We start from the raw sequence: 24,314 nt of genomic DNA, 5'->3' as shown, positions 1-24,314 counted from the left end.
CTACAGATTAACTGCTGAAGCATCTGGAACATACCAAAGTTCAAAGTGATCTTGAAATGCAGTGAAGCTCACAGAGTACTAGGAATGGAAAGCTGGTTGAAACCTGAAATTGACAGCAGTGAGATTTTTGGGGAATATTTAAGTGTATAACAAAATGATAGGCTGATGGAAATTGGAGGTGGTGTGTTCGTTGCAGTAGACAAGAACATCAAATCCATCAAGATTGAAATTGAAGCTGCACGTGAGTTTGTTTGGGCAAAACTCAGAGTAAGGGATGGGCATCAAATAGTAATCGGATCCTTCTATCACTCACCAGATTCAACACCTGATATAGCTGAAAACTTCAGATAAAACCTCAGTTCACTTCTGAAATCATTCTATAATCATTGTTGGAGACATCTATCACCCAAAAACAACTGAGAAAATTATAGTGATGAGCATGATAATGCATCCTGTGAAACATTACTAAATTTCTTCCCTGAAACCACCAAGGACAGATAATTCAGAGCCCACTCATCACAGAAGTGTACTGAATCTGATGGCAAAAGATAGACCTGGCCTCTTTGTGGATGTACACATCAAAACTAATATCAGTGGCCATGGCACGGATGTGGCAGCAATGACTACCAAAGTACAAAGGACAATTAAACATGCAACAAGATATACATATTCATGAAATGAGATAAAAAATCACTAGTTTCATATCTCAATGAGGAACTTGAAACTTTCAGCACAAGGCAGGAGCATTTAGAGGAACTCTATCTCAAGTTTAAAAAAACAATTTCTATAGAAACAGAGGCTACTGCTTCATATGTATAAAATAAAGTCTAGGACTCAATAAATATAGTGATGCTGAATGAAAAGCATTTGGCTGTCAATGGAACAATATGTGAAGCCTTCAATGATTACCATAGCACAATACTGTCAAATGATATTTCACAAAACAAAACAAAAAAATTCTAGCCATATGTAAAGGCTGTCAGTGGCACCAAATTTAGTGTCCAGCCTCTATCATATGTGACAGGAACTGAAATTGAGGGTAGCAAAGCAAAAACTGAAATACTTAACTCTATTTTCAAATATTCCCTTACAAAGGAAAACCCAGGAGAACTACCCCATTCCCATCCTCCTTCCAATGAAAAGATGAGCAAAAGAAGTATTAGTGTCAGTGGCACTGTGAAACAGCTGAAATTGTTAAAACTGAACAAAGCTCCAGGTCCCGATGATTCTATACTGAAATTGCAGCTGAGTTACCCTTCTTCTAACTATGATCTGTCATAGATCCATTGAATGTAAAACCATGCACACGTAGTTGGAAGAAACTGCAGGTCACTCACTTCTACAGAAAGGGTAGTAGAAGTGATCCACTAAACTCCTGTCCAATATCCTATAACCCAGTACTGCACCTACACTTAGTGATGGGAAAAATGCCAGACGGAATGGATCTCATTTCAGGGCATGATTCTAGGAAGTTATATTCTTGTTGGAGTAATTAATTAATAAATTCAGCATCAGGACAATACCGTGTGGCTAGAGCTGCATTCCTAAGTTGTTTTTTGGAGGGATCAGCAGTAACGGTATTGGATGTTATAACCCAGGAAATCTGCTTCTCAACTAGGCTGCTGGGGTAATTACATCTAGTGAAGGCTGAGGTGAGATTGTGGTATATTGCTGTAAAGAGTTGGCATCTGAATAAATATGTTTGCCTTGAATGCCAATGTTGTATGGGAGGAAAGGTTTGATGTGGAAAGGATGGCAGTTGTCAAAATGTAAATATTGTTGTTTATTAGTATGTTAAATGTGAACAGAAGTGTTTAGCTGTCCTTTGGTGAGGATGAGATCAGTGTCAAGAGAAATGGCTTGGGATTCAAAATATGACAATGTGAGATTTAGATATTCCAAGAATTTTAACAGGTCTGCATCATGTGAGTTCATATGGCAAAGATGGCATCAGTGCATCTAAACCAAACCAGGGGTAAAGGCTTATGGGTCCCATGAAAGCCCCCTCCTAGTGACCCATGAAGAGGATGGCATAGGAAGGAGCATTTCTCACCAAAGTTCACATTAAATCTACTGACAGAGAACAGTACTTACTTTTTGCAGTTGCCATCCTTTCCATATCAGACATTCCCTCCCAAACAGCCTTGGCATTCAAGGCAGACATATTTGTTCAGACACATACTCTTTACAGTAATACACCATCATTCTCACTTCACTAAACATAATTACTCCAGCAACACAGTTCAAAGGCAGATTTCCCACACCATCACATCCAATACTGGTCCCTCCAAAAACAACTTAGGTGTACACCTCTTGTCACTTAACATTATCCTGTTTTTGATTGTACTACTTAGCTACTCCAACAAGCCTATGACTTCTTAACATCATGCCCTGGAATGAGATCCATTCTGTCCAACATTTTGACCATGACACCTATAATTGCTTTCTACTGCCCTCCCAATATCCTTATCATACCCTATGCTCTTTTTGAATTCATATCCAAACCATTTGGCTCCTATCTGTGTCATCATCCATGCTATGAGACATGACCTATCCAGCCTCCTACCATCACTTATGCCAGCCTTGTGACTAGCAATACATATACAACCAAAGGGAAAGCCACCTGTGTAATTACACATGTATACCAGCTGAATATACTGTTTGGCCTTTTACATCAGCCCAACTACCTCCAAGGTATCAATTAGAATGAATGAGCATAGGCAGAAGATGTATGTATCCTGGCAACAAACAATAATCTCTTGCAGAGCATGCTCTACAACATGACAGTGGTGACCTCGGTACCTGTTTCACCACATGTGCCATCTCAATTCTTCCCTCACACACCAAATCCTCAGAACTCCGAATGTGGTAACTGGTACTACAACATGTCCTTGGTTCTTGTCAACTAACTGCCCTTAATTTCTTCAGTCTCAGCATTTCTTCACATTAACTTTTCCTTTATTCACTCCCTTTTAGTTTTCTACATCTTTCATTTTCTGACCTGCCTATTCCCCCTCTCTTCCCCCATATCTGTTACATAGAATGCACTTCATCAGATAAGTCTCCCCTGACCCACAGTTCTCGGTGACTTTTCTGAAATCTACATCTTTTCCTAAACTTCTCCAGTTCTTTTCCTTCAACCCTCTCCTTTCCCCCCCACTACCCTTCTATTAGAAGAAGCAGCCAGTGACTCCAAAAGCTCCCATAAGTATAACATTCTTTTATGTGTGTATGTTCTCCTATCACCACTAAGTGAGTAGATTTTTTATCTATCCAACTACACTCCTGGAAATGGAAAAAAGAACACATTGACACCAGTGTGTCAGACCCACCATACTTGCTCCGGACACTGCGAGAGGGCTGTACAAGCAATGATCACACACACGGCACAGCGGACACACCAGGAACCGCGGTGTTGGCCGTCGAATGGCGCTAGCTGAGCAGCATTTGTGCACCGCCGCCGTCAGTGTCAGCCAGTTTGCCGTGGCATACGGAGCTCCATCGCAGTCTTTAACACTGGTAGCATGCCGCGACAGCGCGGACGTGAACCGTATGTGCAGTTGACGGACTTTGAGCGAGGGCGTATAGTGGGCATGTGGGAGGCCGGGTGGACGTACCGCCGAATTGCTCAACACGTGGGGCGTGAGGTCTCCACAGTACATCGATGTTGTCACCAGTGGTCGGCGGAAGGTGCACGTGCCCGTCGACCTGGGACCGGACCGCAGCGACGCACGGATGCACGCCAAGACCGTAGGATCCTACGCAGTGCCGTACGGGACCGCACCGCCACTTCCCAGCAAATTAGGGACACTGTTGCTCCTGGGGTATCGGCGAGGACCATTCGCAACCGTCTCCATGAAGCTGGGCTACGGTCCCGCACACCGTTAGGCCGTCTTCCGCTCACGCCCCAACATCGTGCAGCCCGCCTCCAGTGGTGTCGCGACAGGCGTGAATGGAGGGACGAATGGAGACGTGTCGTCTTCAGCGATGAGAGTCGCTTCTGCCTTGGTGCCAATGATGGTCGTATGCGTGTTTGGCGCCGTGCAGGTGAGCGCCACAATCAGGACTGCATACGACCGAGGCACACAGGGCCAACACCCGGCATCATGGTGTGGGGAGCGATCTCCTACACTGGCTGTACACCACTGGTGATTGTCGAGGGGACACTGAATAGTGCATGGTACATCCAAACCGTCATCGAACCCATCGTTCTACCATTCCTAGACTGGCAAGGGAACTTGCTGTTCCAACAGGACAATGCACGTCCTCATGTATCCCGTGCCACCCAACGTGCTCTAGAAGGTGTAAGTCAACTACCCTGGCCAGCAAGATCTCCGGATCTGTCCCCCATTGAGCATGTTTGGGACTGGATGAAGCGTCGTCTCACGCGGTCTGCACGTCCAGCACGAACGCTGGTCCAACTGAGGCGCCAGGTGGAAATGGCATGGCAAGCCGTTCCACAGGACTACATCCAGCATCTCTACGATTGTCTCCATGGGAGAATAGCAGCCTGCATTGCTGCGAAAGGTGGATATACACTGTACTAGTGCTGACATTGTGCATGCTCTGTTGCCTGTGTCTATGTGCCTGTGGTTCTGTCAGTGTGATCATGTGATGTATCTGACCCCAGGAATGTGTCAATAAAGTTTCCCCTTCCTGGGACAATGAATTCACAGTGTTCTTATTTCAATTTCCAGGAGTGTATATACTATACTATATATACTATACTATACTATATACTATATATATACTATACATATGAAAACCCAAATCATGTACATGATCAATTGTTCATGAATAAATAAAGAAGCACTGAACAGTGCAGAATGCATCCAGAACAACATGTACCATGTGTTCCTTCCCTCACTAGTGGGGTTGTTGACAATGTCAGATGTTGCATGATTATCGTGAAGGACATAGAGAAGACATGTATTTGTCTGAGACAATGTTAAGAGCACCTAACAGAATTTCAAAGGGGCCTCACAGTAGGCCTCCATTTGGCCAGCTGGTCAAACTGTGCAATATCCAGATTTGTGGGTCATTCAGATGTGACAGTGCCCAATGTTAGACTGCATGGAAACCTGTGGGCAGACATACTCATTGTCACAGTTCTGATTGACCATGCCTGATCACCACAAGGTAAGATTGCCATATTGTGCAATAAGCACAGTGTAACCCATTCCCATTTTTGCCTGCCACCAAAGAAGAAGTAATGGAATCCTTGCAACATTCTATGTTGGTCAGAAAGCAACAGCAGCCATACTAGACAATTATCATCACACGCATAGGCTGCACCACACCACAAATGCCTGTATTTGGAGTGGTGCTGTACCCAGTATGCCTGGATTGCTGCTAGTGAATCGCATCACACTGTGTTCACAGATGAATCATGGCTCTGCACTATCCCTGATGACCATCATCAATGAGGATGGTGATGATCTGGAGAGAGGTCTTGTAGTGTAAAATGAGTTATTCCTGAGAATGACCAATGTTCTACTGAGAGTGCTCATGCTGGTGACAGGTGGTAATGTATTTAATAAATATTTCATCTATTGGGGAAAAAAAATACACTCTGTACGCACTGATCTGTGATCTGTGCAGATGGTGTGTATGCAGTGACCAAACACAGCAGGAGCAAGGTGCGGCTTGGTGAGTGCAGTAGCACTTGCTGTACATGGCCATTTATGCCTTACTGACACTCCTTGAAGGTGTCATGATCACCTCAGAGAATATGGACATACTACAATATAAAGGCTCAAGACAAATGTAAATAGTAAATCTGAGATATTGAGTTCAATGCAGTTGCAAGTACTGATCAATGTGTTTGTGTTTATGTGTTACTGATACTTGGATCTGTCCTCACACCTGATGTAAATAATTAGAACAACACAGAAGATTATTGTTGAAGGCCTGTTCCTCATCCAATAGTTGGAAGTAATCCCTCCTGGGATGCAAAATCAAAATCACAAGAAGAAAATGAAAAGGTGATCGTATTGGAAGAAGAATAGTCAAATACAGGGTGTTACAAAAAGGTACAGCCAAACTTTCAGGAAACATTCCTCACACACAAATAAAGAAAAGATGTTATGTGGACATGTGTCTGGAAATGCTTAATTTCCATGTTAGAGTTCATTTTAGTTTCGTCAGTATGTACTGTACTTCCTCGATTCACTGCCAGTTGGCCCAGTTGAAGGAAGGTAATGTTGACTTCGGTGCTTGTGTTGACATGCGACTCATTGCTCTACAGTACTAGCATCAAGCACATCAGTACATAGCATCAACAGGTTAGTGTTCATCACGAACATGGTTTTGCAGTCAGTGCAATGTTTACAAATGCGGAGTTGGCAGATGCCCATTTGGTGTATGGATTAGCACGGGGAAATAGCCATGGCGCGTTACGTTTGTATCGAGACAGATTTCCAGAATGAAGGTGTCCCATCAGGAAGATGTTCGAAGCAATTGATTGGCGTCTTAGGGAGCACAGAACATTCCAGCCTATGACTCGCGACTGGGGATGACCTACAACGACGTGACACCTGCAATGGACGAGGCAATTCTTCGTGCAGTTGACGATAACCCTAATGTCAGCGTCAGAGAAGTTGCTGCTGTACAAGGTAACGTTGACCACATCACTGTATGGAGAATGCTACGGAAGAACCAGTTGTTTCCCTACCACGTACAGCATGTGCAGGCACTGTCAGCAGCTGATTGGCCTCCACGGGTACACTTCTGCGAATGGTTCATCCAACTATGTGTCAATCCTCATTTCAGTGCAAATGTTCTTTTTATGGATGAGGCTTCATTCCAACATGATCAAATTGTAAATTTTCACAATCAACATGTGTGGGCTGATGAGAATCCACACGCAATTGTGCAAACACATCAACACAGATTTTCTGTGAACGTCTGGGCAGGCATTGTTGGTGATGTCTCGATTGGGCCCCATGTTCTTCCACCTACGCTCAATGGAGCACGTTATCATGATTTCATACCGGATACTCTACCTGTGCTGCTAGAACATGCACCTTTACAAGTACGACACAACATGTGGTTTGGTGAACGATGGATTGGTAGAGGCGGACCAATTCCATGGCCTCCACGCTCTCCTGACCTCAACCCTCTTGACTTTCATTTATGGGGGCATTTGAAAGCTCTTGTCTACGGAACCCCGGTACCAAATATAGAGACTCTTTGTGCTTGTATTGTGGATGGCTGTGATACAATACGCACTTCTCCAGGGCTGCATCAGCGCATCAGGGATTCCATGCGACGGAGGGTGGATGCATGTATCCTCGCTAATGAAGGACATTTTGAAAATTTCCTGTAACAAAGTGTTTGAAGTCACGCTGGTACATTCTGTTGCTGTGTGTTTCCATTCCATGATTAATGTGATTTGAAGAGAAGTAATAAAATGAGCTCTAACATGGAAAGTAACCGTTTCTGGACACATGTCCACATAACATATTTTCTTTCTTTGTGTGTGAGGAATGTTTCTGAAAGTTTGGCCGTACCTTTTTGTAACACCCTGTATAACTTAGACTATATCACTCTGACAGATCCCCCCACACAGTGTTCCCTACTCACACGGTGTTACAGCCAAATTACCAGCCCCCCCCCCCCCTGCACACACACACACACACACACACACACACACACACACACACACACACACACATACAGGAGGAAACACAGCATTTGGCAACCATGACAGGAGAAGAAAACTGGATGCCAACAAGAAGACGCGCATCATCCCGCTGCCAAAGAAGACCGAGAAGAAGGCCTAAAGAGGCCAGGCAATCGGCACGCAGACCCGCCCAGCAGCACTGCGTGCTCCCCTGCACACAACGCGCTTTGCCGGCTCAGCTCACAACAAATGTTTTTTAATTATCTTGAAGAAATACATGGTTGCTTGGGGCAACTCAAGAACCATCATTGGAACTTATACAACTGAGCATGTGGTGCCCAAAATGGTGATCTAATGAAAACAAGTTAATAATATTCTAGATAGCAAGATCAGAAGATATTTTCACAGCCAGAAGATAAATAATAGCATTTGTCTATGCCAACTGAGATAATTGTTCTTCATGTGTACAAAGCATTATTCAAATGACACTCACATACACATCAATTACAACACAGAAGAGTCTGCAGCTTGTCTGGCAAGAAAGAGTACTGGTAATGACAGGATAGCAGCAGGCAGAATGGATGACAGCAGTTCAACTAGACGCACTGACTACAGTGGCACGAGTCTTCATAGTACGCCACTTCAGCAGTTCATCGCCACAGCAGCAGCTGCCTGCCACAGTTTCTCAACACAGTGCAGCGGCTTCACCTGTGCAGTCAATGGCAATGTCATCAGTTCACCATTGTATGCATCAGGGGAGATGTGATTTTGTCAGTTTAGCTCTATCTTTTTTATTACTCTATTGTTATTTGTACATGAACCTATGGGATTAGTTACTGGAATTTGTGAATGAAGAAATTGATTGAACACTTGATTTAACTAATTAGTTGGGAATTTAATTAGTAGTGTAAGCCTGTGAGGACGGGAAAAATTGCAGTAGGAGCACCAGAATGGTTTAGGGTGTGTGTGAAACTGAACAGTGAAGCTATGGGAGAAAACAGTAAAACATTTAACGAGAAAAATTAGAGGAAACATTAAGAAACTCACAGGGAGCCCTTAAAGTACATGGGGAATGATATTAAAGCAGAATTGGAAGCTACCATTAAGCCCTGATGGAATTCTACTTTTGAAGTTACGAAAAGTATCAACCATCAGTTAGAAGCTACCACTACTGAGTTGGTGGTGATTAAATCACAGGCAGAAGCATTTGAAGAGGAGTCAATGTCTACAGTTAACATACAGGGACATAAAGTTACTGCTATGAAGAAAGAATTATATGATTTCCCTAGCAAAGTACAGATAGTCATTAATGAACAGTGTGATTTAGTGAGGAATGAAGTACACAATCATTAGAAAGAAGTTCATAGTAAAGCATAAACTTTAGACAACAAAACCTCAGGAACTCAGGGGAAGGTCAAAATGTTAGAGCAGGGAAAAGTATTAAACGAATTTTGAGTCCCCAAACAACCTTGACTAGTTTGGAAGAGATATTACACAATTCTGCACAACCAAAAGTATGGGACACGTTCAGTCTGCTAGTACCTGAACCAGTTCTTTGGGAGATATTGTAGACCCACAAAGGAAATACAGAAATTGTGAGATGCCTTAGAAAATTCAAAAATAGAATTTAGAACTAATGACTTTAATGATAGTGTTACTGTACCTCAGGAGTTTTGTGAGGATATTCAGATGGGAAACACAATAATTTTTTCTAAGCAGTTTCCAAAGTTTGAACCAGATGGGAGTTGCATTTTTAAGGACATTCTCTAGATCATTACCAAAATGTGAAAAATCCAGGATGGACTGTAGCACTATAATGAAAAGGATAGTTGCTCCTTGCCAGAACAAAAAGACTGTCATACAACTAGCTTTTGGCCAACAAGGTCTTTCTCATAATTAGACAACATATATACATGCACTCACTCAAGCAAACACAACTCACACACACATGACCACAGGGCTCCAGCTGCCAGAGATCTTGGTCATGTGTGTGTGAGTTGTGTTTGCATGAGTGTGCCTGTGTGTATGTTGTCTAATTTTGACAAAGGCCTTGTCAGCCGAAAGCTAGTTGTGTGACAGTCTTTTTGTTGTCCCTTTCTGCAACTCAGCATCTCTGCTATATGGTGAGCAGCAACTATCCTTTTCATTTCATCATTACCAAAAAGGTGAGAGGACTTCAGAAAGATAGATTTTATGCTAGTTATTTAACCAGTGATGCACTTTCTAATATGATAGGAATACCACATCCTAAAGAACCATTACTGGTTGATCCAGATACAGGCCAGGAAAAGGGACTATATAATCTTGATATGGTTAAGAAATATATAGCTCCAGGAGAAGTGAAACACTTTACAAATTTGGCAAAATAATGCCTGTTGGAAGTCCAAATTAATGGCTTTGATATTTCTTCCTTTGTTTCTCCAAAGACATTCCTTCCCCTTACACTACTCTATATTCTGTACCTCTTACTATTACTTAATAAAGACATTGTATCCTTGTTTGTGCACTAAAATTTGCTCTGCAGATAACTGGAATTATCAATTTTTTAAGTATTAATAATATGTAGTATATTTCTTACAGAAAAAGATACATATATAGATATGTTATCTGTGTATACTGTTATGTATAATTGGGATTTTATATTTTTTTATAAGCAACAATACAAAATGGTAGGTTTCTATTGGTTTTATGTGGGAGGTTCTTTATGCATAGTTGATAGAGATGCCAAGATGGACTGAATTGTGATGATGATGATTGACAATTTACTATTTTTATCTTTTTCTTCTTTAACATGTTGTTTTTCTCCCCACACTTGCAACAGAGCTTACCTAAGGTCAATTTTCAGGGCCTGTGATGGTGAAGTTGTGATTCTGTCTTTTGGAGCTACTTTCTTTTCTTTCTTTCTTTAATCATGACAGATCTATTCTTCACTTTCATGTTTTCCTTCTCCACCAGGAGTACCAGCTCTACCTTTCCCTCTATCCATATTCATAAGCTTATAAGGTGAAACCCTGCTCTTTTCCACACATTTCTATCATAACCTGATGTCATAGGATGGCTGACAAGAGCAATACACACGTGACAATATGACTTGGACAAATGGTTGTAATTTTCATGCCATATACATATTGTGTATGACGTCAGTATGCTGCATGTTAGGCACATCACACATTGTGAGGGGAGATAAAAGGGGAAAGCCTATGTGTGCAGTGCAATAGCCTGAAATATGACTTGCTAACATGAGCATAATAAGCAGAACATAAGAGTGGCACCTAGAGAGAAATTGATTAATTCATAGTGCAGATGTGTGATCAACAAAGCAAGATCATTTTATCAGTTTTAAATAGAGAGAAGGCACTACACAAGGAACAGGAGTAGTGGACAAAAAATTAGTTATATTTAAGTAACATTATGTTTGAATGATGTGAGAAGGCATAAACAATAGTTAATATATATATTTATTTAATATATATAGTGCTATGTTTTATAAAATAAGTGACAGTGGAGAATAGAAAATTGAGTTATCTTGATTAGCTTAGCAGGTTTTGTCATCAATATAAAATGCATTGAGCCTACAAAGGATGAAAATGGCAATTTCAGTCTTTGCTTTGTTATGTCTTGTGGAATTTTTAATGATAAATTGAGTTGTATGGGCTGACTGGATGATTTTAAATACAAAGACAATAGTGGATCTAAATGAGAAAAGGAAATGAACGTGGGAAAAATGTTATCCAAAGTTCTATGCTAATACAGATGTGTTTTTGTACACCAACAAACATGTAAGTAAAAGGAATTTTGTACAGGGAGTATGGTGCAATATGTTTTAAAACTGGGCTAAAGACACTCCAGAAATGAAGGGATCCATTCCTGTCAGAATGTGGTAAATGAAACTGAGGTACTGTGCAGACAGATTTTATACAGTGAAGTGTACCCTGCCTTAGGTGTGTTAGGCAGTTGAAATGGATAGGCAGACCTGTAGAGAGGCTGTCCTATGCCTGAGGTCAGGTGCATTCAAGAAAGAAATGGCCTGTTCTTCATTTTGTGTAGAGGAGTCAACAAGTCAATGGAATGTGTGCCTATGAACTGTCTGCATGATGTTGAGGTACTTCCTTAGCCAGTAAGATCCTGAGATCTGTCTCTGATAGAACATGGTGGGACCTCTGTCACAGTACCAGAATCCAAAATATCAAGCACTAGTTACAATGGCTGTGGGCCAGATTGCCTCAGGGGAGGATGCAATGGCTTTATTACATCCTTCCCAACTGAATTACTGCATGCATCCAGGACAGAGGTGAAGCAATTTCATACTCCACATATCTGCTCATCATTTTGCTTCCTCACCACCTTCTGGGTGCTTCGCCTTTTTCGTCAGGCAGTGTATATTCTATACAGGTCCCGTTCCTGTTCACTGAGGAGTATAATGCCATCAGGAAACTTGGTTGTTGATATTCTGTCATCCTGTATCCTTTCACATCCTGTATCCTGTAACCTTGAAATTGAATCCCACTCCTGAACCTTCTAGCTGAGCATCTTGATCAGTTCTTATAAAAGTACAACTACACACACACACACACACACACACACACACACACACACACACACACACACACACACATAAATACAAAGAAGGAACAGGTTCTCCAACAGTGTTATTCCATTGCTATTTCTTTGTTACTGTACTCTTTGCTTTTGCATATGTAGTCTACATACACCAACAGAAAATAGTTATTTATGTACTGCAATTGGACAGATAAAAATCTACTCTCCAAGCATTGGCAGGAGAAGAGACACATAAAAGTTAAGGAAATGTGCAAGCTTCTTCTGCAAGACAGACTTAAGGGGAAGAAAGAGTGATGAAGGAGAAAGTACTGGTGACACTTAGGTAATGAGGAGAATTACAGAAAAGTCACCCTCTCAGACAAACAGAAGCTAAAAGATGTCAAAGTTAGTGTAAGGAGGGCTATGCGTGAAGTGTTCAGTGAATTTGAAAATAAAATTCTATGTACCGACTTGACAGAAAATTGTAGGAAGTTCTGGTCTTATGTTAAATCAGTAAGTGGCTCGAAACAGCATATCCAGACACTCCGGGATGATGATGGCATTGAAACAGAGGATGACACGCGTAAAGCTGAAATACTAAACATCTTTTTCCAAAGCTGTTTCACAGAGGAAGACCGCACTGCAGTTCCTTCTCTAAATCCTCGCACAAACAAAAAAATGGCTGACATCGAAATAAGTGTCCAAGAAATAGAAAAGCAAGTGGAGTCTCTCAACAGAGGAAAGTCCACTGGACCTGATGGGATACCAATTCGATTCTACACAGAGTACGCAAAAGAACTTGCCCCCCTTCTAACAGCCATGTACCGCTACTCTCTAGAGGAACAGAAGGTTCCAAATGATTAGAAAAGAGCACAGATAGTCCCAGTCCCAAGAAGGGTCGTCAAGCAGATGCGCAAAACTGTAGACCTATATCTCTGACGTCAATTTGTTGTAGAATTTTAGAACATGTTTTTTGCTCACGTATCATGTCATTTCTGGAAACCCAGAATATAATCTGTGGGAATCAACATGGATTCTGGAAACAGTGATTGTGTGAGACCCAACTCACTTTATTTGTTCATGAGACCCAGAAAATATTAGATACAGGCTCCCAGGTAGATGCTATTTTCCTTGACTTCCAGAAGGCGTTCGATACAGTTCCGCACTGTCACCTGATAAACAAAGTAAGAGCCTATAGAATATCAGTCCAGCTGTGTGGCTGGATTGAAGAGTTTTTAGCAAACAGAACACAGCATGTTGTTCTCAATGGAGAGACATCTGCAGACGTTAAAGTAACCTCTGGCATGCCACAGGGGAGTGTTATGGGACCATTGCTTTTCACAATATATATAAATGATCTAGTAGATATTGTCAGAAGTTCTTTGCGGCTTTTTGCAGATGATGCTGTAGAATACAGAGAAGTTGTAGCATTAGAAAATTGTAGCGAAATGCAGGAAGATCTGCAGCAGGTAGGCACTTGGTAAAGGGAGTGGCAACTGACCCTTAACGTAGACAAATGTAACATATTGCGAATACATAGAAAGAGGGATCCTTTATTGTATGATTATATGATAGCGGAACAAACACTGGAAGCAGTTACTTCTGTAAAATATCTGGGAGTATGCGGGCCATCAACAAAGGAGGTGGCTTACAAAACACACGTTCGACCTATACTTGCGTATTGCTCATCAGTGTGGGCTCCATACCAGGTCAGGTTGACGGAGGAGATAGAGAAGATCCAAAGAAAAGTGGCGCTTTTCATCACAGGGTTATTTGGTAAGTGTGATAGCGTTACGGAGATGTTTATCAAACTCCAGTGGCAGACTCTGCAAGAGAGGTGCTCTGCATCGCGGTGTAGCTTGCTGTCCAGGTTTCAAGAGGGTGTGTTTCTGGATGAGGTATCGAATATATTGCTTCCCTCTACTTATACCTCCCGAGGAGATCACGAATGTAAAATTAGAGAGATTCGAGCATGCACGCAGGCTTTCTGGCAGTCGTTCTTCCCGCAAACCATACCTGACTGGAACCGGAAAGGGAGGTAATGACAGTGGCACGTAAAGTGCCCTCTGCCACACGCCGTTGGGTGGCTTGCAGAGTATAAATGTAGATGTAGATGAACTCAGGGTGAAGGGAGACTTATCAGACAGGATGAGAAGGAAAAATTGCTTGTTGGAGACTACACAGTATGAGATTCGAAAACCTGAGAGCTGAGAGGTAGTATGCAAGACAGAGAATATTAACAAAAAATCATGCAAGAGTTAATAAAAGCAGAAAGCTAAATGTGTTATAGATGGTAGACAGGTGGATGTGGGGGGGCGAGAGAAAATAGATGACTAAGAAAATAAAATATATAAAAAACTGAAAGGAATCAGAAAAAGGAATAGTTATTTAAGAGAAATGCTGGGACCAAAGAAGTTAATGTAGATTAAACCTATATGGGTGGCAAGAACGAAGGATATGTTGTAAGAGCAGTTCCCACCTGTATTCTGAGAAACTGGTGTAAAGGGGGAGAATCCAGATGGCACATGTTGTGAAATAGGCATCAAGGTCACAACTGTCATGTTTAGAGCATGCTCTGCAACAGAGTGTATCAGTCATACACAGAGGGTGTGTACTGGCAGCACACTATATCCTGTTGCAGAGCATGCTCTACAGCATGATAGTTGTGACCTTGGTGCTTGTTTCACCAGGTGTGCCATGTGGATCCTCCCCCCTGATCCCATTTTCACAGAACTGCACAGTGAGAACTGGCATTGCAACATGTCCTTGGTTCTCACCTCCCATGTAGGTTTAATTTATGTTAATGTCTTTGGTCTCAGGATTTCTTTTTCAGTAACTATTCCTTTCTCTGCTTCCTTTTCATTTTCTATATATTTTTTTTCTGACCTCTCCATTTTTCCTACCCCCTCCTCTCCCCCCCCCCCCCCTACCACCAACCCCCTCCATCTGTCTCCATCTGTCTACCTTGTATAACGCAACTGGCTTTCTGCACTTATTAACTATTGCCCAGTGCTTTGTTAGTAATTTCTGTCTTGCTTTTTACCCTTAACTTCCACCTCTAAGATCTCAGATTTTAAAATCTCACTCAGAGGACTCCCTAACGACCAGTTTTTTTTCCATTTCATCCCTTCTGGTATAAGTTTCTTCTCACCTGGGGTTCTGGGTGACTTTTTCACAACTCTCCCCTTTTCCTAAAGCTCACTGATCCTTTTCGTGTATCCCTCTTCCTTTCCCTTCAAACTTTCTGCCTGAGAAAGGGGCCACTGGCTCCAAAAGCTTGCACATTTCCATAACTTCTGTATGTTTCCTCCTGCCATCGCTTGGTAAGTAGATTTTTTATCTATCAAATTATATTTTCAAAAATTGATAATTTTCATTGTTATTTATGTACTGTAAGATTGGATGTTTACTTTTCCATGTATAGTGTCTCTTAGAATACTAATAAAATTTTGCAGTTACACAATACAGATGAGAGGGTAATGATTTTTGTTTTAACTTATTTTTAAAAATACTAGAAACATTTAAGAATGCAAAAAGAAATATGCATTAAAATGTGACTGCTGATATCAATAGTGCATTAGGGAAGCAGTGTTTTATTTGAAAATGGCCAGCAATCCCAGTACTTAATTTAGTACTTACTTCTGATAAAGGGTTGTAATAATTTTTTATGTAAATGATATTGGCCCACCAGTCAGCTTGACAGTTTTCCATTATTGGTTTCACATGTGCATCCCAGAGTGGTCCAGATGCCATATGAATCAGTAGAGATGAATTAAATAATACTGCCATGGCATAAGCAGGAGTCATCCTAGAAAAATAACACACAACATAAAATTAAGCAGCTACAAAGTTTCATCAAATTATTTGTGAATTTATTTAACAGTTGGAAGGACAGAAGGATATTTATTAACCTACCTCAAATAACGACTGATATAAAATAGTGGTAAGTTAAACTTTTGCACTTTATCAATTTCTTGCAAGAACATGTAGGCTAAAAGTAAACCATTTATCATGAGAAACGTGTCTCCTGCAAGAGAACCACTCAGTATGTGTACATATTTCCAGTCTCCAAACATCTGTAAGAAAAATTATGAATTACCGATTTGAATACTTAATTATCAATATTGCCAAACTTTTCTTTGGTCATTCCTGTTACAGTCTGTAGTGGAAAACATAAACAAATCATTTTGAACAACAATGAAAATGAACTTATATTCTGAACTTCAATGCTTTTTCCTGGGTATTAAGTCTTTTTTATCTAATCTTCATCCTCCTTGGGTACAGATACTTAAGTAATTTAAATCTGACATATGTATGAACACTTCAAAATGTCATTTAGGCTGAATTTATGATTCTTCTAGTGTATGTAGTTTTTGTGATAGTGTAGTTAATTAAAAGATATGGATGATTAAACTTTTTACTGTAGTGTGACTCAACAGATATCGTGTGAGCTAATGTCTATTTATGGACTTAGCAACATCAATTGTTATAAAGAATGGCATTCCAACTTTTTAGTAACATACTACAAATTCTGTCAATCTAATTAACTTACAAAATACTGTAATCAACAGTAAAGTTCAGAAGCAGTTAGTTTTCTGTTGCATATTTTGTCTCTGTCCTTGTTAGTTTTTGACCTTTCCTATAATACTTTTGTTAACCTGTTTTTTATGCACCAGGATGTTTGCTTCCTTATTTGTTTAAGCAATTAATTAAGACTTTGCATAATTAACCATAGTTTTCAATGTAGAGCTTGTACCAATAAATAGGGCTTTCCTACTGTGGATACATAAAATGGTTCCACAAACTTATCTAAATTACTTGACCATCACATATTTGTAGTGAAAACAACAGTCTTGGTTGCAGAATTGTTTTTATTGCTTTATTTATTCATGACGTGCATTTTGCCTAATAAGAGGTCCTTTCAGATTGACCAGTAGTGTGTTGGTAAAGGGTTATTGGGTATAATGTTCATTGCATCATCAATCACATATTTTGCAAACCAAATTATATGTACTTATAGTCCACTTGGGGTAGCAAAAGCCAACCAAGCAATTTTTCAAATGATTGTAAGGTTTCTGAAATAACAAATAAAGAATATCCCAATTTTTAAGTAGCTGGATGTCACTCAAAATAGTCAGTTGGTACTCAAATGTGAACATCCTAATATCTTTGTGATAGTCCTGGCCCAGCGAGTAAATGAATAATGAATAACACCTACATTGAAGCTGCTTACAGTTACTCAAGTAACTGTTATGTGCAACCAGTCTGCAAAAATACATTTATCAGCATCTCAAGAACTGAGTAATGTCAGTGCCTAAGAAAATTACTAGTGTTTCCTTTAAATTCAGTTTGAGAATATTTTTACTGAATTGAGTTGTGGTTGGTTGGTAGGAGGGTTGGACCACCATTGTCACTGGAATTATTGACTGCTGACCATGGTGACTTTTCTTAAGAACTGGTCTAAGTGAAGTACTGTGCACTTTTCTCTGATAATTACTGCAGGACAGTATGTGAACTGTGATGTGTAGAGTAAATGTAGACTACATTTTGTGTCAAGACATAATCAATTTTTGTGTCTTGTTAAAGCTATTACTGATCATTGGATAGTGTTTCAATAACATTATAATTTATTTGATGAATTCAGCCTGGACTCTTGTCCGTTTGTGAATTCTGACCTGGTTTGAGTGCTATTAATCTGAGAAACTTTTCATTTATCCAATAACAGGACACTGAGGTTAAGAAATGTGTGGAAAACCAAAATTGTGATGTCTGGTACTTAATTGAGCAAACACCATCCATTATTCATTAAGCTTTTCAGCTTCATGACTTTAGACAGATGTGCTAACAAAGATGGAATGGAGAAGAGACTACAGAAACCAGGTTATTAAACTTACAAGATGTGTCGAAATTCTCCTCCAAAACTCTCTTTATGTGAATTTGTTGGAGCTCTGTGGATCAGAGTCTTCGGCACCAAATTTCTTGGTGACAGATGGTGATGGGTCAAGCCCTGGGGTTGGAGGTCAGTGTGCATGTTCACTGAGGTGACAAAAGTCATGAGATACCTCTTATTATTATTTAAGAGTTCCTTTTTAGGGTATAATGCAGCATCTTAATGTGGCAGGGATTCAACAAATCATTGAAAGCCCCTGCAGAAATACTGAGTCTTGCTGTCCCTGTAGCCATCCATAATTGTGAAAGTGTTGCCTGTGCAGGAATTTGTGCATGAACTGACCTCTTAATGATGTCCCATAAATGTTCAATGGGATTAATCTCAGAATGATCTCTTAATGATGTCTCATAAATGTAATGCCACATTATTCACTTATATCTATCAGTCACTGCACACACTATAACACATTGTTTCATAACACTTCACTCAATACACACACATACACACACACACACACACACACTGGTGATCTCTGGACCATCTTCTGTACTGCAACTTCCCATTTGCTGTCCTGAAAAACTGAGTCAGCATTCCTCTATAATGAGTGAGTTGTTGAGCTCAGAAAGAGGAAGAGGTGTTAGTATTGTGCTATGCGTAGCCTGGGGTAAGTTTTTCTAGTAAAGGAAAAAAAAACAGTGTGAAGGTGTTATGTGGAATATTGGATGTGTTATAATCATTATTATTATTTATTTGTATAACATTTTTTTTACCAAACCCCTAATCTGTTTCATCTAAGTAATCCTAAAATGTATAAAGTGTGTTGCATAACAGGTACTTTTTAGCTGTCTTTTTAAATAAGGATATTTTTGCAATTTCTTTGATCTCGTTTGGTAATTTATTGTACAGTTTTATTTCTTGGTAGAAAATGCTGTTTTATGTTTATTTTTTCTTGGTAAATGTAAGTTGAGTCTAGCTCTTGTTCCATGGGCATGGACAGAGCTGTTTGTGCAGTAATTACCAATGTTATTTTTGATGTGTACAACTGACTGGTAAACGTATTCACAAAGAGCAGTTAAAATCCCCAGGTTTTGAGCAGATCTTTACAATGAACTCAACTACTACTTTTGGTTATTATTCTTGTGGCTCTTTTCTGGAGTTTTAAAATTGTGTTCATATATTGTGCATTTGTTTCCCAAAAAAGAATGCCGTAGCCTCATCAAACGCCCTCCCTAACACAAACTTCAGTTCACTCCTTGAGCCCATTTCCCCCTTCATAAATCATGAAATAAGAAACAAGAGCTTCTCATATCATGAAGACTGAAAAATTAAAGTGTTTGTACATATGCTTTGTACCATTTAGAACATACAGAAACTGAACAGATGCAGCTACGTGGATGCATGTTGGTACCACATTTTTTTTTGTCATCAGTCTTCTGACTGGTCTAATTTGACCCACCACGAATTCCTCTGCTGTGCCAAACTTTTCATTTCAGAGTAGCAATTGCCACCTACATCCTCAATTATTTGCTGGATGTATTCCAATCTCTGTCTTCCTCTAGAGTTTTTACCCTCTATAGCTTCCTTTAGTATCATTGAGGATATGACTTTGTGTCATGACAGATATCCTGTCATCCTGCCCCTTCTTCTTTTCAGTATTTTCCATATATTCCATTCCTTACCAATTCTCCAGAGGACATCTTCATTTCCTACCTTATCAGTCCACCTAATTTTCAATATTCTTCTGTAGCACCACATCTCAAATACTTCGATTCTCTTCCATTCCATTTTTTCCACAGTCCATGTTTCACTACCATACAATGCTGTGCTCCAAAATTCTCAGAAAATTCTTCCTCAGATTAAGGTACATGTTTAATACTAATAGGCTTCTCTTGGTTGGGATACAATTTTTGCCAGTGCCTGCTTTTTATATCCTCCATGCTTTGTCTGTCATTGGTTATTTTGCTGCCTGGGTAGCAGAATTCCTTAACTTCATCTACTTTGAGATCATCAATCCTGATGTTAAGTTTCTCACTGTTCTCATTTCTGCTACTTCCCATGAATTTTGTCTTTCTTCAATTTACTCTCACTCCATATTCTGTACTCTTTAGACTGTTCATTCCGTTCAGCATATCCTGTAAATCTTCTTCACTTTCACTCAGGATAGCAATGTCATCAGTATATCATATCACTGATATCCTTTCAAATTGAATTTTAATTCCAGTCCTGAACCTTTCTTTTATTTCCATCACCGCTTCTTCAATCTACAGATTGAACAGTAGTGGCAAAAGATTACATCCCTGTCTTACACCCTTTTTAATCTGAGCACTTCGTCCATCATGAGTTATTTTGCTACCTAGGTAGCTGTATCCTTTAACTTCATCTACTTTGTTCTTATTGCAATACCACTTTACGGTAAGCATAAATAAGGAAAAGAGAAGTGGCTACATCTATAAAATGTGGAATAAAGTTCCAGTCCATAGGTCTAAATTAGTGCTGTGCTGAACAGCTCTTTGAGTTCTGTGGCTCATTAATTGATATGAAAAGATACAAAATAATGGTGCTGATAGTGTACAGTCCCTCAATAAGATACTTTTAAATTTCATAAAGCAGTTAGAGAAAAAAATAGAAAGATTTGGTAGAATATTGTAAGTGGAAATTCCTCGTATGTGAAGATTTCAATATTGCTTTAATTCCCAACAAGAACAAAAGGATGCAACAGAGTGGTAATTAGTATTTTATTTCTAAATGCAACTATATTTCATGAAATAGGTGCGAGCTCAACAATAAATGACTTATCTGCACCTGATGGTCAAATGACAGTAATAAACTACATCCAGCAATCAGGTCTAGCTAATAAAGGAAAAATACAGTTCACAGAATCATAAATGCTGACTCGGTGACATTTTTCAGAGAGAATTTATTGGATAAACAATGTGTAGAAGTTCACCTACAGCACAAAGTATATGAGAATTCTTAAAAATACTCATTAAACACTGTGAACCCAGTTTTCTGCAACAATTGGACAGTGACGAGTGCAGTGGAATTTGACACAAAGAGTAGCTAATATCCGAGATCAAAGTATCTTGGGCTAAGAAGAGAAAGCTATATTTAATGTAGTGGATTAGCTCTGATAAGACTTAAAGAAGCACACAAGTGTCCTGATACAGTCTTTGCCCGTGCATTACGCATAACAAAAAATTCATGAAAAAAATAAAATGAAATTTTAAGCATAATTTGGAATGGAATGAATTAATTGAGTAAGATTACCGATATTTGTCTCTCTAATGACAGTAATTGCAAGAGAGATAATGTTTGATGCAAATCATTAGCCAGTAAATTCAAATTTATACTTTGTAACAACTGTAGTAAAAAAGGCAGTGACAAAAACTGGATCATCAGATACAGGGCCATTAGATTCATTTAATCAAGTAGTGCATGGTCAGCCAGCAGACACCAGGTTTGCTTTTTCATCTGTTACAGATAAAAAAATTATTAGGTCACTGAAAAGCAGTAATTTTTCTTGCTGCTGTTATATACCAACCAAAGTATTGGGACCTTGTGCTGACTTTATAGTACACTGTTTATATTACTTAAATTTTTTTCAAGAGCCAACATTATGGGAGGAATTTAGGAATATATTACAACCCTCTAAATAATGCTTCCAAAGGAACATGGAGACACCATCAGACTGATTACACTGCACACAAAGCCAATTAACTTCACATTCTTTCTGTGCTCTATGTAATAGAACAGGAAGAGGCTCTTAGATGTGATACAAGGTGAAGTCTGTCTTTCAGCCCCTTTACAGTGGTTTACAGAGTATTTAGAAGTTCGAGATATGTGAGAAAAGTAGTGAGTATCACAATACTGCGAGCAATCTGGCAACACTCTGTTGTTATACTTGTGTAGCCCAGTTTGTTGATACCTTCCAAATGCGCAGTCTGAGTTTGAGCTCCATACAGCCAACACATCACTTCTGAGAGTGCCATCAGTGAAGCTGTAGTTTTTTTGTGTGTCACAAAAATGGAACAGTGGAATTTAGAGCAATGTTATGCCATTAATTTTTGTGTTAACCTGGGGAATCTGTGAGTGTGACCTCTGAAAAGTTGAAACAGACCTATGGGGAACATTCCTCATGGAGAACACAAGTTTTTTGCTGGCACAAATCATTTTTTGAAGGCCAAGAACACACTGAAGATAAACGTTGCTCAGGGATTAGATTAGATTTGATTAGATTCAGTTTACGGTCCATAGACCCAAAAAATGAGATGATTCTCGTGGGTGTGGAACATGTCAGAAAGTATAACATAAAAACATAAAACATTTGAATATAATACTTACTATCCTGATCATTTGTCAGGAGATAGTCAATATACATTAATATAACACAGTAAACTGGAACAGCTAATATCCACAGAATTAACACACTGGCAGAATGAGACACTGTTATGCAGTATTAATAAATTTATCATACACAAAATACCTAACTTGACTGTTGTGACCAAGTGTTGTCATAACTGAAATCCAACAGATATTTTACCTAAGATGGCTTAATAGTCTATGTTGAGATATTCATGTATGGAGTAGAAGCAGTTGCCTATCAAAAAGTCTCCCAAACTCTGTTTAAACCATGCTTTATCTGAAACCAAGTTTTTAATGGTTGCTGACAATTTATTGAAAATGTCAAATATATGCATGCTCTTGAGATATCAGACCAATGTTCAGCAAAAATTATGATGGTTGACCTGTTAAACTTAATCACTTTCACTGTACATTGAGTTCCGATCAAAGTTTTGCACATATGAAAGGTTTGTGCCAAAATGGTGGCAAAAAACTCACAACACACAGAAGGACAGCTGAAGAAATGTGTGTGTTTATACTCTTGAGACAATTGCCAATTACCATGTATAGTGCAGTCATGTGATAACAGATGATGAATCCAGAATTTTTTTGTACAACCCTGAGACATAGTGGCAAAGTGAGGAGTGGCACTCTGTGACACCTCCTGACCGAAGAAAGCTCCAATGAGCAAATAAAAAATCGAAACAATATTGATTTTTCCTTGAAGGGCTCAGGAAAAGAGTAGAATTTAGTGAGACTGGACAAGCAGAAAGGTGGATTCCACATTATGACAATACCCCATATCACATGGCCACTTCCGTCATAGAGTTTTTGACCTCGAAAGCCATTTCTGTCATTCCACAGTCCCCCTATTCACCTGATCTTGTCCTTGTGACTTTTTCTTTTCCCAAAATTGAAAAATGTTTTAAAAGGACGTCATTTTAGGTCTTTGGAGAACATTCAGAAGAATGTGGCTGACATGTTAAAGGCCGTACCAGCTAAAGCCTTCTAGTGCTGCTACTGAGAGGGGGTACAACCACTCCATTGGCGTATAGCTGCTAGAGGCAACTGCTTTGAAGGGGACAATGTTGTTATTTGATAACAAATAAAAACTTTGGTAGTTTTCTCATTACTTTTCTCACATACCCTGTGTATGTCGAAGTGAAAGTAGGTAAATAGGCTAAAGTGAAATGTGTAATTTGTAAAATTGTTAAGCAGTTGTTTATCATTAAATGCATTTTTATGTTTGTAATTATATTTACCATATTCATGAAAGTGTTACCATTGTCACTTGGTATGGTTGAGCCAATGATATATCTGTGTGAGACCATCACCCATCCTATAGTTATGAATGTCATCCCATTAAGGACTGATAAAGAGCCATATGGTGATTTTACACTCATTAATTGCTTCCAGTTTTTAGTTGCTGAAAATGCTGTGAATAACTTCTGGTTAGCACCTGAAACAGATACACTCATAATGAATTATGCAGCAACATAAGATATTGTATAACATTTTTCCCTCCCTTATTTATCATTCTGCAACACATGTCTAATACTAGTAATGCCTGTTACAAGCAGGTGCAGTTAATTACCTCAGTAAGGCTTTCATATTCTAAAGCTATCCTTCCTAGTTCATTATTCATTTAATAATTTTTATACAATGCAGGGTGCAACAAAAAGATGTAGCCAAACTTTGTGGATACTTTTTTCACACACAATTATGCTAAACATACATGGCTAGAAAATACTTCATTTCCATGTTAGAACTAATTTTCATGAACTTTTCATAGTACATCACTCTTGGGAAATAATTAGAAACTTCTTGCATTGTATTAACCTGCAGAGAATATTGCTAACACAATTTCCATACTTTTACCCAATACTATCATGTGACATAATTTTCTAGGGTACTGCAGTT

The 24,314-nt window shown here is 39.4% G+C and overlaps 1 protein-coding gene across 1 annotated transcript in view; it reads right to left on the bottom strand.

Moving 5' to 3' along the window:
• The window catches only part of LOC126157063 (nose resistant to fluoxetine protein 6-like), a gene marked incomplete at its 5' end in the record, with an annotated part of 297,846 nt that overhangs the window by 106,580 nt on the left and 166,952 nt on the right, over positions 1–24,314 (bottom strand). Inside the window, 3 exons of the mRNA XM_049916350.1 lie at positions 15,803–15,971; positions 16,079–16,239; positions 23,657–23,853. Coding sequence (XP_049772307.1) covers positions 15,803–15,971; positions 16,079–16,239; positions 23,657–23,853 — 527 coding nt within the window. The remainder of the gene's footprint in view (positions 1–15,802; positions 15,972–16,078; positions 16,240–23,656; positions 23,854–24,314) is intronic.

The sequence above is a fragment of the Schistocerca cancellata genome, chromosome 2 (assembly GCF_023864275.1).
Source record: "Schistocerca cancellata isolate TAMUIC-IGC-003103 chromosome 2, iqSchCanc2.1, whole genome shotgun sequence".
Taxonomy (NCBI): Eukaryota; Metazoa; Arthropoda; class Insecta; order Orthoptera; family Acrididae; genus Schistocerca; species Schistocerca cancellata.
Note: the sequence above shows the minus strand (reverse complement) of the source record. Positions and strands in the feature narration are given on the sequence as shown.